This window comes from Aulonocara sp. 'chitande type north' Nkhata Bay, linkage group LG5 (genome assembly GCF_057382095.1).
Source record: "Aulonocara sp. 'chitande type north' Nkhata Bay isolate Kocher_YH1m ecotype deep benthic linkage group LG5, A_spYH_male_GT1.1, whole genome shotgun sequence".
NCBI lineage: Eukaryota > Metazoa > Chordata > Actinopteri > Cichliformes > Cichlidae > Aulonocara > Aulonocara sp. 'chitande type north' Nkhata Bay.
The window spans coordinates 44773593-44788375 of record NC_141348.1 but is presented as its reverse complement, the minus strand read 5'-3'; the positions used below and the strand labels follow the sequence as shown (position 1 = coordinate 44788375).

The window sequence follows — 14783 nt, the reverse complement described above, 5'->3', positions numbered from 1 at the left end:
TGCTTGAGAAGGTCACCACCATCTCTTTGGTTTTGCTCACATTCAGTTCAAGTTTGAGCTGTCACACCACTCTACAAACTCCTGCAGAGCGGGCCCGTGGTGTTGTGAGGGCCTGACAGCAGTGACAGGAGAACTGTGTCGTCAGCATATTTCACCAGGTGACAGAGCTGTGTGGATCTGCAGTCATCAGCGTAGAGGATGAAGAGCAGGGGGGAGAGCACACAGCCCTGGGGGGAGCCAGTGCAGGTGGAACGGAGAGAAGAAAGAGAGCTGTTGACCCAAACTTTCTGAGTCCTGTTGGTCAAAAAGTCCAATATCCACAGGATCAGCTGATCATCAGGTGAAATCGGGAGGAAAGTTTAGTGGGCAGGATGTGAGGCTGCAGAGTGTCGAAGGCTGATGAGAAACCAGCAAAGTCTGGTGGAGGAGTCAGGGAGCTCCAGACGTTTGTGGATGCAGTCCAAGATGAAGAGTTTTGCATCATCGACACCTCTCCGTGCACGGTAAGGAAACTGCAGGGTCCATCAGGGGGTCAGTTGCTCTTACAATGTGCTGTTTTATGATCAGGTCAGCCACTAATCAGAAGGTCGGTGGTTCGATCCCAGGCTGCCTCCTGCATGCCAAATATCCTTGGGCAAGATACTAACCCCGTGTTTGCCTACTGGTGGTGGTCAGAGGGCCCGGTGGCGCCAGTGTCCGCCTCGCCTCTGTCAGTGCGCCCCAGGGTGGCTGTGGCTACAATGTAGCTGCCATCACCAGTGTGTGAATGAGTGTGTGAATGGGTGGATGACTGAATGTAGTGTGAAGCGCTTTGGGGTCCTATGGACTAGAAAAGCGCTATACAAATGCAGGCTATTTACCATTTACCATGTTGTCCGTCTCAAACCTGGTGTAGAAAGCGTTGAGGTCGTCAGGGAGGGAGGAGGGGTTGCTGCCCTCCACCTCAATGGTTCTGGAGGTGGTGACCGCAGCATTCACAGAGGCCATGGTTTTGAGGCCCTGCCAGGCTGAGTGGAGGTCCCCATGTTTTTATACATGTCCGTGAGCAGCAGCTCAGAGTGGGCGTGGACGTGCCGGTTCACCCTGTGACAGACAATGAGCAGTTCATCACACACCTGCTGAACACCTGAACAAGCAGAACACTGAATGTCTCTGCTCCAGAGCTCAGCGCCCTGAAACAGAAGTACCTGCTGCAAGCTCCTATCGTGACAGAGGCACGGCGCGAACACGCAGAGCAAACAGACGACGACATGAATGAGAGGGTAAACAGGAGGTGATAAAGACGGAGCATCGATGCAGCAGAGGGAGGAGCTGCGTGGACAGCTGCGATGTGCTCGTCTGTCTGTAAGAGGAGTAATGTTCACCCTGCCAGCTGCCCCGGGCCCCAGATTGGCTCCCGGCAGGGGGTCTGTGACAACATGAGCCTCTGGATGCTCTGACCTCTGACCTCAGTGAAAACAGGAAGTTAATTTTATTCTTCTCAGAGTCACAGAGAGCAGGAAGCAGGGCGGGGCTACTAGTGATTTACTGGTCAAAGGTTGATGAAGGTGATGATGACGATGAGCTGGGTCATGTGCAGCCTCGCCGGCTGACCTTCATCTGTGCGAGCAGGTTAACGATGATGATCTGTGGTAACGTGATAGAGAGCGCACACCATGCTGTTCCCAGTACAGAGCTGCACACACACAGGATTATTCATGGCACCAGGGAAACCCATTGATCAGCGATCAGCATTATTGATGGCAGGGCTCGGTCTGAGCAGCGTGGGCGGTCCGAAGCTCCTGCAGACTGCGTGAGACGTCGTAGTGAAGCAGAGCTCGGAGCTTCCTCGGTGCTGGCTGGATCGTGCAGATGTTTCAGCACCGCTGCGTCTCACACTGATGCTGTGATTCATGAGGTGGAGGTGCTGTGGGCTCTGCAGCTGATTCTCTCTGAAACGCTGAAAGGTTATTTTGGCATCTGTCACTCTTCCTTCATCCCTGCCCATCTTCTCTCGTCCATCCTGCATCTTTCCTGCCTGTCCCGTGGCTTCTCCTCTCCGTCTCCATCCTGAGTCGCCTATTTCAGCTTTTCCTCCGCCCTGATGCGTCGGTCCCGTCTGCAGGCCCAAATCAGCCTCTGCTTTATCAGATATTTGCTGTAGCAGCTCGGCAGGGGTACCTAATAAAGTGGTGCGTGATACAGATCTGTGTGCGTGTGTCACAAAGTGGCAGAGATATTTGTTAGACCAGCAGCAACCATAACCACATACCAGGAACGACAAACGTGCTCATGTTGGAATAAACATCGTTTACTGCTCGTTTGTCGCCTGTAGATGAACTGACGTGGTGGAGTTACTCTACATGAATATTCAGGTTCAATGTAATTTGATTACAGAAGTGATCAAGACACAGTGATAGTGGGAGGAGCCAGGACACTCGGTTTTCCTCTTTCAAAGGTGATCAGAGAAATATCCAGATGTCATCAGCTCCGTGATCCATGCTACACCTGTCCTCCTCCCGTTTCCTCTGATCGTAACTTTGTGTTTCAAGTCTCCCCCCCCCCACCACCCTACACACTCGCGCGCACACACACACACACACACACACACACACACACACACACACACTCACTCAGACACACAGACACACACACACACACACACACACACACACACACACACACACACACACACCCCTTCCCTGAAAGCATGTGTGTGCTCACATGTGTGTGTTACATGTTTGTTTCATGTGTGTTAATGTGAGTTGTGGTCCATGCTGTGTGGTGCTGGGCATGCTGGGTTGACTACTCTGTGTTTTGTGGGTTTGTGCGGGTGGAGGCCGTTAATCTCTGGATGTTTTATGGATGAGAGCAAAGCGCAGTGTCGGTGATGTGCGTCTCATTAACATCAGACTGTTTACGCCGTGCTGCAGATTTATTTAGCCAATTAGACTCTGCAGAAGAACAACAACTGTGTGTGTGTGTGTGTGTGTGTGTGTGTGTGTGTGTGTGCGTGTGTCTGTGTGTGTGCGTGTGTGCGTGTGTGTGTGTGTGTGTGCGTGTGTCTGTGTGTGTGTGTGTGTGTGTCTGTGTGAGTGAGTGTGTGCGTGTGTCTGTGTGTCTGTGTGTGTGTGTGTGTGTGAGTGTGTGTGTGTGTCTGTGTGTGAGTGAGTGAGTGTGTGTGTGTGTCTGTGTGTGTCTGTGTGTGAGTGAGTGAGTGTGTGTGTGTGTCTGTGTGTGTCTGTGTGTGAGTGAGTGAGTGTGTGTGTGTGTCTGTGTGTGAGTGAGTGAGTGTGCGTGTGTGTGTGGTGTCTGCGATGAAGAGTTTGAGCACATGCCCCAGCTTCACTTCACTGGCTGCCATTTCTTTCAGGATTCATTCTAAGCTCTCCGCGGCGTCGCCCCGCCTCCTCTCTCTGAGCTGCTACAGCTTCACGCACCCACCCGCTCTCTCAGGTCAGCTGATCAGCTGCTCCTGCATGTACCCAGGACTGGGTAAACTTAGAGGAGATCGTGCTTTTGCTGTAGCAGCTCCCAAACTGTGGAAAGATCTCCCTTTAGAGATTAGACAGGCCTCGTCACCACCTGTTTTTAAGGTCACTCTTGAAAACCTACCTCTTTACCCTGACCTTTGACACCATGTGAGATGTTCGTTTATATTTTTTTAGTTTTATTTTAGTTGTTCATATTCGATGCTGTTCTATCTTGTTTTCTTTTTAATATAGGGCTGTTTTAATTTTTATGTATTACGTGTTTCATTTATTCATTTATTTTTGCTGTTTTCTGTTATTCTATTGTTTTTAACTTATTTTCTGTACAGCACTTTGGTCCTGTGCTGGGTATTTTAAAGTTCTTTATAAATAAAATTGGATGGGATTGGAAGACCAGTGAGCACGTCAGCTGCAAACTAACATCAACAACAGTTCAGTGTTTAAGCTCCCTCAGGTCAGCAGCTCAGAGTTTATTTGGCTTTTATTTGTATGTTTCAATATTAATCAAATTGAACTGAGACAGAAAAATGTTTCAGAGTAAACACAGTGTGGTCCACCCCACGCCCCCCTTTAGACTCGCCCCTGTTGACGTCCATGTAAACCAGAGCGGCTGCCGTCAGCCTTCACCAAGCTGTCATTTAAACCTGTCAGAGTTCAGTTCGTCTGCGTACTTTAACACTCCTGGAGTTCAGATTGTTCTGTGTGTGACACAAACGGCAGTGGGCGGAGCTACAGAGTAGCTTCGATGGAGCTGCAGCCAGTAAAACCTCTGATGGTGAGATGAGATCAGAGGGCCTTTATTTGTCAGTTGCAGCTGCCACAACCGAGATGACAGACCTTGCCGACCGTACATATGACACACATCACATTGGGGAGACAGGTCAGGCTAGGTAGCAAGGAAAAAAACATGGAAATGTGTAACACAAAAGGCTAATACGGGAATGCACAGACATCATCACACCATAACACAAAACACAGACAAGCAACATGGGAGAGTGTTCCGGTGTGTACAGCTGATCTGGGAGCGCTGCAATCTTCGATCGCGCCTCCAGCTGATCCGCTGTCCACATCGGATGGGAGGTAAGCGTTGGAGGAGGCGATGGTGGTGGTGATCACGGGACCAGCTGCTGTTCTCTCACCGTCTCGGTAACAGCTCCGCCTTTCCGCGGTGTGTAAATAGACTCCGCCTCCACGTTAAACTGCCAGCGTCATCATCGCTGCTGCTGTGTGCGTCATCCACTCGCTGCCCATAGATACGTTTGTACTGCAGGCCTGGCTTCAGTCGGTCAGTAAATGAAACGCAGCATTTCTGTTAATATTTTTTAATATTGAGTTATTCCAATCACTCGAAGACTGGTTGCAGCGCTACACACACACACACACACACACACACACTCATTCTCTGGTATCTTGGCGTGGTCCCATCAGGACGCCCTGGGTCAGTGTGTGAGTGCATCGTTGGTGCCATCTGTTGCGATTCTCAGAGTTTGTGTTGGGACTCAGAGTTTTGATGTGTGGAGCTCCCGGGCCTGCCTCGAGTTTCAGAGGTTGTTGACTGATTGTTAATTCTAATTCCTGGAACTTCCGTTACCCCTGTGTTTCTTGTGTTTCATGTGTCCCCTGTGTCCCATGTGTCCCCTGTGTTTCATGTGTCCCATGTGTCCCCTGTGTTTCATGTGTCCCATGTGTCCCCTGTGTTTCATGTGTTTCATGTGTCCCCTGTGTTTCTTGTGTTTCATGTGTCCCCTGTGTTTCTTGTGTTTCATGTGTCCCCTGTGTTTCTTGTGTTTCATGTGTCCCCTGTGTTTCTTGTGTTTCATGTGTCCCCTGTGTTTCTTGTGTTTCATGTGTCCCCTGTGTTTCTTGTGTTTCATGTGTCCCCTGTGTTTCTTGTGTTTCATGTGTCCCTTGTGCTTCTTGTGCTTCTTGTGTCCCCTGTGTTTCATGTGTCCCCTGTGTTTCATGTGTCCCATGTGTCCCCTGTGTTTCATGTGTCCCCTGTGTTTCATGTGTCCCCTGTGTTTCATGTGTCCCATGTGTCCCCTGTGTTTCATGTGTCCCCTGTGTTTCTTGTGTCCCCTGTGTTTCATGTGTCCCCTGTGTTTCATGTGTCCCATGTGTCCCCTGTGTTTCATGTGTCCCATGTGTCCCATGTGTCCCCTGTGTTTCATGTGTCCCCTGTGTTTCATGTGTCCCCTGTGTTTCATGTGTCCCATGTGTCCCCTGTGTTTCATGTGTCCCATGTGTCCCCTGTGTTTCATGTGTGTCTTGTGCTTCATGTGTTTCATGTGTCCCCTGTGTTTCCTGTGTTTCATGTGTCCCCTGTGTTTCATGTGTCCCCTATTTCATGTGTCCCTTGTGTTTCATGTGTCCCCTGTGTCCCATGTGTCCCCTGTGTCCCATGTGTCCCCTGTGTTTCATGTGTCCCCTGTGTTTCATGTGTCCCCTGTGTTTCATGTGTCCCCTGTGTCCCGTGTGTCCCATGTGTCCCCTGTGTCCCATGTGTCCCCTGTGTTTCATGTGTCCCCTGTGTTTCATGTGTCCCCTGTGTTTCATGTGTTTCATGTGTCCCCTGTGTTTCTTGTGTTTCATGTGTCCCGTGTTTCTTGTGTTTCATGTGTCCCCTGTTTCTTGTCTTTCATGTGTCCCCTGTGTTTCATGTGTTTCTTGTGCCCCCTGTGTTTCTTGTGTCCCCTGTGTTTCATGTGTTTCTTGTGTCCCCTGTGTTTCTTGTGTCCCCTGTGTTTCTTGTGTCCCCTGTGTTTCATGTGTCCCCTGTTTCTTGTGTCCCCTGTGTTTCTTGTGTTTCATGTGTCCCTTGTGTTTCATGTGTTTCATGTGTCCCCTGTGTTTCATCCTGTGTTTCATGTGTTTCTTGTGTTTCATGTGTCCCCTGTGTTTCTTGTGTTTCTTGTGTCCCCTGTGTTTTTTGTGTTTCTTGTGTCCCTTGTGTTTCTTGTGTCCCTTGTGTTTCTTGTGTCCCTTGTGTTTCTTGTGTCCCTTGTGTTTCTTGTGTCCCCTGTCCCCTGCCTCTGTCTCAGTGTTTGTTTTGTCCCTGACGTGTCGCTGCGTGTTCTCGGTGAGCCTGAGCCTTTGCCGTGTGGACCCTGGAGTCTGTGTGAGATTCCTGCCTCCCTGGTTTCTGCTTGTTGAACAGCATTCAGTGTTCAGGGCTCAGTGTTTGTTCCCGAGTCTGCAGGCTGCTGTTTGCTCGGGAGTCCACAGGACCAACCCTCAAATCTGCTCATCCCGGGAGAAGCCACTGCTTCTGTTGGGGTGAGGAGGTGACAGCGACTCCATCATCATGGAATAAAGTCGAGCAGGAGCTCACCATCTGTGTGACGGGTGCTCGGCTGCTGCGCTCCGTCACACGCTGCTGCGTGTTGGGTGAAGCTTGGTTCCACCTTCGGGCCATCACCTATGGTCCTCTCTGGGAGGGACTGACAGAACGGACCACAGGTGACCGGCAGGTCGTCACAATCCACCAGGAGGAGATAACCTGCTCCTGTCGCTGCAAGGCAGCTCCACCTCAGAACAGGAGAATGGGTGGATGCTGGTTAATGTGAGCAGCTTCAGCGTCTGTTGGTGAAGAGACTGAGAGGAGAGCACATCCTCCACTGAGATCTTTCTTTGTCATTTTAAAAAGATCCGCATCAGCTCACAGATTCATCGGCTTCTCCGTCTCGCTCCACCTCGCACCAACTTTCATCACATGCAACCGCCGGCGTTCTCCTAATCTTACTGACGGCGTGCAGTCTTATGATCTGAGGTCTGTTGGAGCTAACTGTAAAGGGTCCTTCACACAACGGCTCCACCAATCAGCACGCTGAAGAAACGGGAACACAAACGTGTCCACGCAGAGTCACACAGCGAGGTGGCTCCTCGCAGGCAGCAGAGGCCTGTGATTGGACGGAGCTGCTTAAAGGCCCGCTCTGCGTCTGTCGTGTTCCAGGTGAAGGTTAGTTGGTTTATGGGAGATGATGTTTCTGATAAACCTCCAAACAGACCAGATCTGTAGGGCGCTGCCTGTGGATGCTGCAGACGGTCCATCTGTGTCTCAGGTTCTGGTGACGTCCTGCTGTGTCCTGCACACATCAGCTCTGCTGGTTGTAACGTTTCACTGCAGATCAACATGGCAGCCGTCCAAGCAGCCAGTCTCACAGCCTGCCCTCAGCTGAAAGAGGATCTGATTGCGGCGGGGGGGACAAATCGAAGGCCATAAAGTGAGAGGGTGGGGGGGTGAATAAATGGAGGGCAGGAGTTAAAGGAGAAGCTGTGCTCAGCATGTTCAGTCTGTGACTGCAAGCAGGAGTCACATCTGTGATGAACAGCTCAGAAATCAGAGTTTCAGTCTGGAGCACCAGCAATGTTTGTGGCTCCTCCTCAGAGCATGGAACAAACGCTGTGCTCATTCATGGAAGCCACAACGAGCCACTAAGTGCACTCGCGTCCATCTTTGCAGGGTAAGATGTGCCTGAAACCGCAGAGCTCCAACTGTCCTGAATCTCTGCAGCACGATTGGCTCATTAACCTCCTGATTTGGTTGCCTATTAGCTTGTTAGTTGCAGGGGTGGGACATAGATAACCATTCAGGTGGAGAGAAGCTGATGATTTACCATCGATCTGTGACCCCGCCCTTACCCGAGGCCACAGACGACAGCAGAAACGAGGCGTGAGTTTAACAAATCGATTTTAGTCTGAATAACGGGATATCGATCAATTAAGTCCTGGGTCGATTATTATTGGCAGAAACACCTGAATCTCAGCTTAAAGCTCACAAAACTATTTCAACAACCACCAAACAGCTAAAACAGTAAATGAGAGACGGTACAAACACGTGGACACAGAGCGTGGATCGTTCACCCGACGGCACGGACACGCCGTCGGACTGAAAGCCCGCAGCTCACAGGTTCTGATGCTGCAGTTTCGTCACTGTGACCAAAACTGACTGAACCAGCAGCACAAGAAGATCAAACTACGCTTCACGTTTGATAAACGTTGTATTTAATTCGCTCTGACTTCCTGCACAGCTCCTGCTATGTTGATTCATGGTTTTTGATCGACTGCAGAATATTTTGCTTCATGTTTTTCTGTTGTGATGCTTACACCTCTGATGGTTATGCACTGATAAATGATCAGAATTATAACATTTCTGGCTGCCCGAGGCAAAAATCGAATGGGGACGTTCTGAATCATAACGGAGTAAGTTGTATAAACCAGAGATGATACTCAGCAGAAACGAGCTTCGTCTGGACGATGGCTCGGCTCTCAGCGAGTGTCCCCGCAGCCGTTTCCTGCTTGGTGTTCATTAAACACACCGTGTGATTGGTTTGGTAGTTTGTTGGTAGGAGTTCTCTAAAAGTTCAGAGCGAGGCGGCTCAGAACGAAGTTCAGCAAAGTCAGGTTTTCTCTGTGTTTGCTGGTTTAATAAGTGCTCAAACCTAGAGACGGATTCACCGCGGTGGTTACCAGCCGGGCTCTCGGCTTCAGGGTCTCGCTGCTGCTGTTGTTTCTGAGGTGATGGAGAGTAATGTCCCGCCCTCAGCGCAGACTTACAGGAAGTACTTCAACATAATCCTGTAAGTTTTGGAAGGATCCTTTGACACTGCGAGCTCAGGCAAAATGAGATATTAGTTTCATGTCTTCAACGATCTGCATCACACCTGTACAGGTCACCTCTATGTTTACAAACTAACGACATCGCAGAGTTTAGTTTCCTGATGTTTTCACCACATCCAATCAGCTCTCCTTCCCTGCAGAGATCCTCACATCAGCCCATGAACAGCCCTGTTTGTGTCCCCCACAGACACAGACTACATCAGTGAGGAGGAGAAGCACAGGGTGGAGCTGATGTTGGCCTTTCTCACCGAGGAGTCCAAGCAGGCTGCAGCCAGCACAGCTGTAAGTACACCTGCACCTGTCACACCTGTAAGCACACCAATGTAAAAAACATGGACGTGGCGATGTGACCCGTCGCTCACAGACCTGGTTATGGTTCTGCATCCACAGACTTCATGAGAGCCTCACACAGGCTCAGGTACCTGCTGTTACTGATATGTAACAGCAGCCATTAGGGCGGGGCCATATCATACCGTTCAGGGTAATATCAGTGTAATGTTGGGCAACGACAAGAAAATGAAACATGGCGATAGAATATGGGTAAAACGCACATGCGCAGTGCCTTTGTTTTCATACACACATGGCGGAAAAAGCATGGCGGCGACGGAGAATAAGAAGGGCGAAAGCGGATCGTTGAATGAAACTGATGAACCTGAACTGGTTTGTAAAAACGCTGCAGCTTCACTGGTGTGGAACTGGTTTAGCTTTCGTCCGTCAGATTCACAACAAAGCACTATTTTTGGTAGCGCATGCTAGCGGGCCGCCGTTATTACCGTGTTGTTTGGAAAATACGGCGCACTTAAAATCAATCCATTTTTCTGAAAGTCGACAGAGCCCCTTATAACCCCGTGTGCCTTATGTATGAACTCTGGTTGTGTTTACTGACCTCGAGACGATTTTATGTGCACGGTGCTCGAAAATCTGTCAGATGTTTCAGTACGACTTTGCTAAGCTACGAAGCCGCACCGCTTGATGGATTGTCGGAGCATTACGGCTATCGTAGGCGGGGCCTCGCGGAGTGATACGTACTGTGCTTCAGCATAATGTTACCGTGTTGTGTGTGTATAACCTCTTTTTAAGTGTTGTGGATATTATACATGGTTACACTGAGGATGTGTCGGCCAGTTTCCACTGAAATGCCTTTTGGTTAAACTGTCAGCGAGGAATTTGCATTTGCACTGTTAAATGTTTATATAACTTTAATGCAGATAAAAAACAGCTGCTTGTTGAAGTGGAAATACATTGATGTTGTTTTGCACTAATAAAGTTGAGGAGTTGTAAAGTATTTTGTCTCGCGTCAGTTATATCGTCAGTTATATCGTTATCGCAAATTTTCAAACGTATATCGTGATAAATATTTTTGGCCATATCGCTCTGCTCTAGCAGCCCTATTATTGGTCACATGATTCATTAAAAATGCCCCAACACCGCACACACAGTGCAGTTCAGGTGAAGCTAGCAGACAGCTAGCAGCTACAGGCACCTGGGTCACCATCCACCTGTCAGTCACAGAGGCCACGCCCCTAAAAAAACTTTAAATATTGAGCTCTAAAAAGGATTTACTTGTTCAGGAAGTGAATTCTGTCCAATGTGGAGCTGCTGACAGCGGCGACACCACGAAGCCGCTTCTTCTTCTTCTGTTGCTATTAAGGTGGAGTTCTGGCAAATGCATGGGCTCGTCCTTTTATAGCGCCAAAGCACTTTCTGCTGCACCACCCACACACCACTCACAGAGCTTCCATCTATGCCTAAGTGCTGTCTAACACACACAGATGGACATTGGGAGGAGCTCGGGGTTCAGTGTCTGTGGTTATTGCTGCTGGTTCTGGGACGTGCGCGCTCTGCATGTTTGCATAAAGCAGGCGCAGTAAACTGTTAGAATAGAGACGTTGTGTTTGAGACGTTGGTATTTATTTATAGCTGCTGAGACTCTTTAAACCTGCTGATGCTGATTGTGCGCTCACAGGAAAACGCCGCTGCCTGTGTGAGGACTAAAGTAAACCTGAACACAACAGAAGGACCTCGCTGATCAATATATAATTAGTCTGTAATTAATAAGTGATGAAGCTGACCTGACCATAGCAGATTAAAAAGTTAAAGTTTGGAAAAACGTGATTGTGAGAGAAAGCCATTTCCTGCGAGGTGTCTGTTCGTCCTGCTCGCCGTCTCCGCGGAGAAACCCGATCCTGGACTCTCCCCGTTGTCTCCACCACAGAGTTGGCCGGCTGAAGTGGAGGATTTATTATTGATAAAGCAGGAGAAGCGCTGCGTGTAAATCACTTTCCTGCAAAGTCATGCTCAGAGAACCGGAAATGAAATAAGAGCCAAAATATTATTAGAAGCTGGTAATGAAAGCACAGCGTTCAGTCAGCCTTCAAAGACGGAGACACCGAGGACGTGAAAAATGGAAAAGAAAGCAGAGTGTAAGTGCCGCCTGAGGTGGATTTCCACAAACCCACTAATGGCTCTCTGCTCTCGTTCAGCTGCGAGTAGGAAATGACTTTTGCTAATGTGAAGTTATGCTGCTTGTTTGGAAAGTGTTCCTCAGTCCAGACACGCCGACAAATGTTAAGTGGTTTCAAGCTGCAGCGTGTTTTTCACACAAAGCCTCGAAGTACACTCGTCTCCCAACAACACACACCTGAGAACGTCAGATATCTGATTACACACACACACACACACACACACACAAAACAAGCTTGACACTGTTTGTATTTCCCTACGACGCTTTAATAAGTGGTGCTGAAGATGCTGCAGACGAGGTCTGTTATGGGGAGTGATGACTGCTGAAGGGTCCTCTTTACGGCACAAAAAGGATTTGTTTGGCAGCATTCGTCAGACTGACCGAAGTCCAAGGAACTCAGTGAAGATCTAAGAATCAAACCTGTAGGTTACAGGAGCTGGGAACGTGTCTGCAGAGACACGATCATCATTTCAAACAGCTGTACGTGAGTTTATCCAGATGTGCCGCCACATCGTAACCAGCTTCCTCGCGACGAGAGGAAATTGGTTAGGATGTTCAGGAACAATTGAGGAATAACCGAGACTCAAACCTGCCACGAAGCTTCCACGGTCAAGCCAGTTTTACGTCTGAGAGAGCACCGACCAAGAAAGAAGCTGTCGCCCACGTGGGCGAGCCAGAGGCAGAAGAGGCTCGGGGCGGTAAAGGGAGACTGTGTGAAAACTCTGACGCTCCCGCTTCAACAGCAGAGGGTCTCCGGGCAGACCATCGCCGTCTTCGTTGTGGAGCGAGGCTACAAACCGCTGCTGTGTTTCTATGTGCCGCATCATTTCCTGTTAAACTCACAGGTCACGCTCGAGCCAGACACGAAGAAGCAACCGAAGCATTTTACACCAGATGTTTCTGAGAAATTCGAGATGTAAGCGCTTCACCCAGAAAAACCTTTTCAAGATTTATGTAACCACAACTTTGTATGATCGTTTAAACATTTATCAGGAGAACTACAAGTTCTTCTATTTTTAAAGAGTCTTTGCAGGCGCAGGATGTTTGAAGCATCTTATTCTGGGAACAGTGGGAGCGAGGCAGGTGTGGTCCCAGTTATCTCTGAGGACCAGACTAGACGCATGAACACGATCACAGAAAAGCTTCGATCGAAAGTTGTTTATGTGATCTGCAAACAGTCCCCACGTCTGTGACGCAGCCTCTCGGTTTATCAGCACGAGCACTCTGTGCAGGTACGGCCGCTGGGTCGCCGCCTCCTTCTGTTGGGGCAGGGCTACTTTCCGCTATAAACACGCCCCTTTCACACAGTGGCGCTTTCTTCAAAAACACTGTTTGCTGTCTGATCACAGCTCACCGAGGCCTGTTGTCATTCGCCGTCACACATTCACACTGAGAAGCACCAAAACAGAAAAATCACGTAGCACCCAGGCTTCCTCGTAGACCCCAAACAGGTGTGGAGGTGAGTCTGACTCTGGTCGTTCTTCATTTGTGTTGTTTGTGGAAACGCACCGCTCTCTCAGATGGCCCCGCCCCTCCCTGAGCCTGGGTCTGTGAGCGCTTTGCTCGTACGCAGTCATCTGATTGTTGGGTCTTTATAATAAAGAGCGCTTTGAGGCGACTGTGATTTGGCGCTAGATAAATAAAACTGTGTAGAATTGAACGTTGCAGTTTTTCCTGCGCGCTGTGTAATCCTGCAGGAATTTATTACCATCACAGAGCTTATCGAGCAGGATTACCCCGGTGCAGGGAGGGCGGGCACCACCTCTGCAACCTCCTCACAAAGAGTTACGTCTGTGGAATATGGTGCTTATCTCCGTGGCGATGCAGGTGGTTATTAGGTCAAAGGTCAAACCTTCATGGCTGATCGTTTTTCTGTGACTTTCAGTCTGGAGTGTGGAGCCTATAAAACAGGAAACGAGCGAAGCACCAGTCAGCGGTTTTGCTTTCGGCGCCGACTTCCCGACAGTTTGCAGCAGATTGATCAGAGCACGTCCGGAGTTTTTACTTCACCTCAGAATAAGTGGAAAATCAGTCGCTGAGACAGGACATTATTCTCATTATTACGACACGCTGCGTGAGATAAAACGAGGTTTGGTCTGAGTGGACCTGAGCTTCCACAGAGAGGTGGGTTGGCACACGGCTGCTGGCTCTCTGATACTCACACCTAAGTCTTTGCAGCCGGAAGCAGCGATCGTTCTTTTCTTCTCGCGCGTCTTTAATGGCAGTGGAAACTTGTGTCATAATGGATGCTGACTTTCCAGGTTTCAGAAAGCCGCGGTCGCAGAGACGGCCTGACCCCAGCACAGCCCTGCAGACGCCACTTTCAGCTGCCCGTGTGAGATTAAATCATCAGGCTGTTTGAAAAGCTGTCAGGGCGGTTAGCTGCTGCTGTCCATCGATCGCTAAAGCACGCACGCACGCACGCACACACACACTCTGACTGCTTTCTTTGTGTTTGCTGATGTTTGCCAGGACAGCACACAGGATGTCAGGGCAACCAGCTCCATGGAGATGGGTGTTAAAGCTCCAGTGATTATCCTCTGGATGGTGTGTGTGTGTGTGTGTGTGTGTGTGTGTGTGTGTGTGTGTTAAATCTGCAGTGTTTTACAGCTGAGAGCTGCTCAGGTTTGGACTTGATGTTCTGCCTGGTCGGTTTCGTCGTCACAGCGTGATCATGGTGTTTGATGTTCGTCTGTGAGAGGTCGTCACCCTGAACTGTGACTCACACGTAAAAAACACTGAAGAGTAAAAACCAGAGTGGAACGTGTTCAGTTTGAATCTTGACCAGTTTGATCAGGTTGGTCAGGACCAGTTTCCACCTGACTGAGTCACATGATTGTAACCAGTGACGCCCTAAAGAAAGCAAATAACAGTAAAACTAACTTATATTTGACGGTTTGTAGCCTTTGATGGTGTGATGCTAACTAGAACGTTATATCGTACGTATACAAACGTAAAGGAAACAAGCGAACAGCCGGGCTAACTGAAGCTAAACTGCAGGGAAACCACACTCGTCTCCAGTTTAGAGGAACCGTGTTTGCTCTGTGTTGGATGTTGCAGTTTTAACACCAAAGGCTTTCAGAACCTTCAACAGGTCGTGTATTACAGTGCACTGCTCAAAAGCACCACCAGAGGGCAGCCAGGTGAACGATGAGCAACATGAACCAACAGTGTTTACGGTGCTTTCTTCATCCTTCTGTATTTATCACCAAGTTATCTTCAAACAGTGA

The 14783-nt window shown here is 49.2% G+C and overlaps 1 protein-coding gene across 2 annotated transcripts in view; it reads left to right on the top strand.

Moving 5' to 3' along the window:
• The window catches only part of rnf123 (ring finger protein 123), a 107146-nt gene that overhangs the window by 71363 nt on the left and 21000 nt on the right, over nucleotides 1-14783 (top strand). For both annotated transcript variants that reach the window (XM_086293765.1, XM_086293766.1), the window contains one exon: nucleotides 9277-9371. In XM_086293765.1, coding sequence (XP_086149891.1) covers nucleotides 9277-9371 — 95 coding nt within the window. The remainder of the gene's footprint in view (nucleotides 1-9276; nucleotides 9372-14783) is intronic.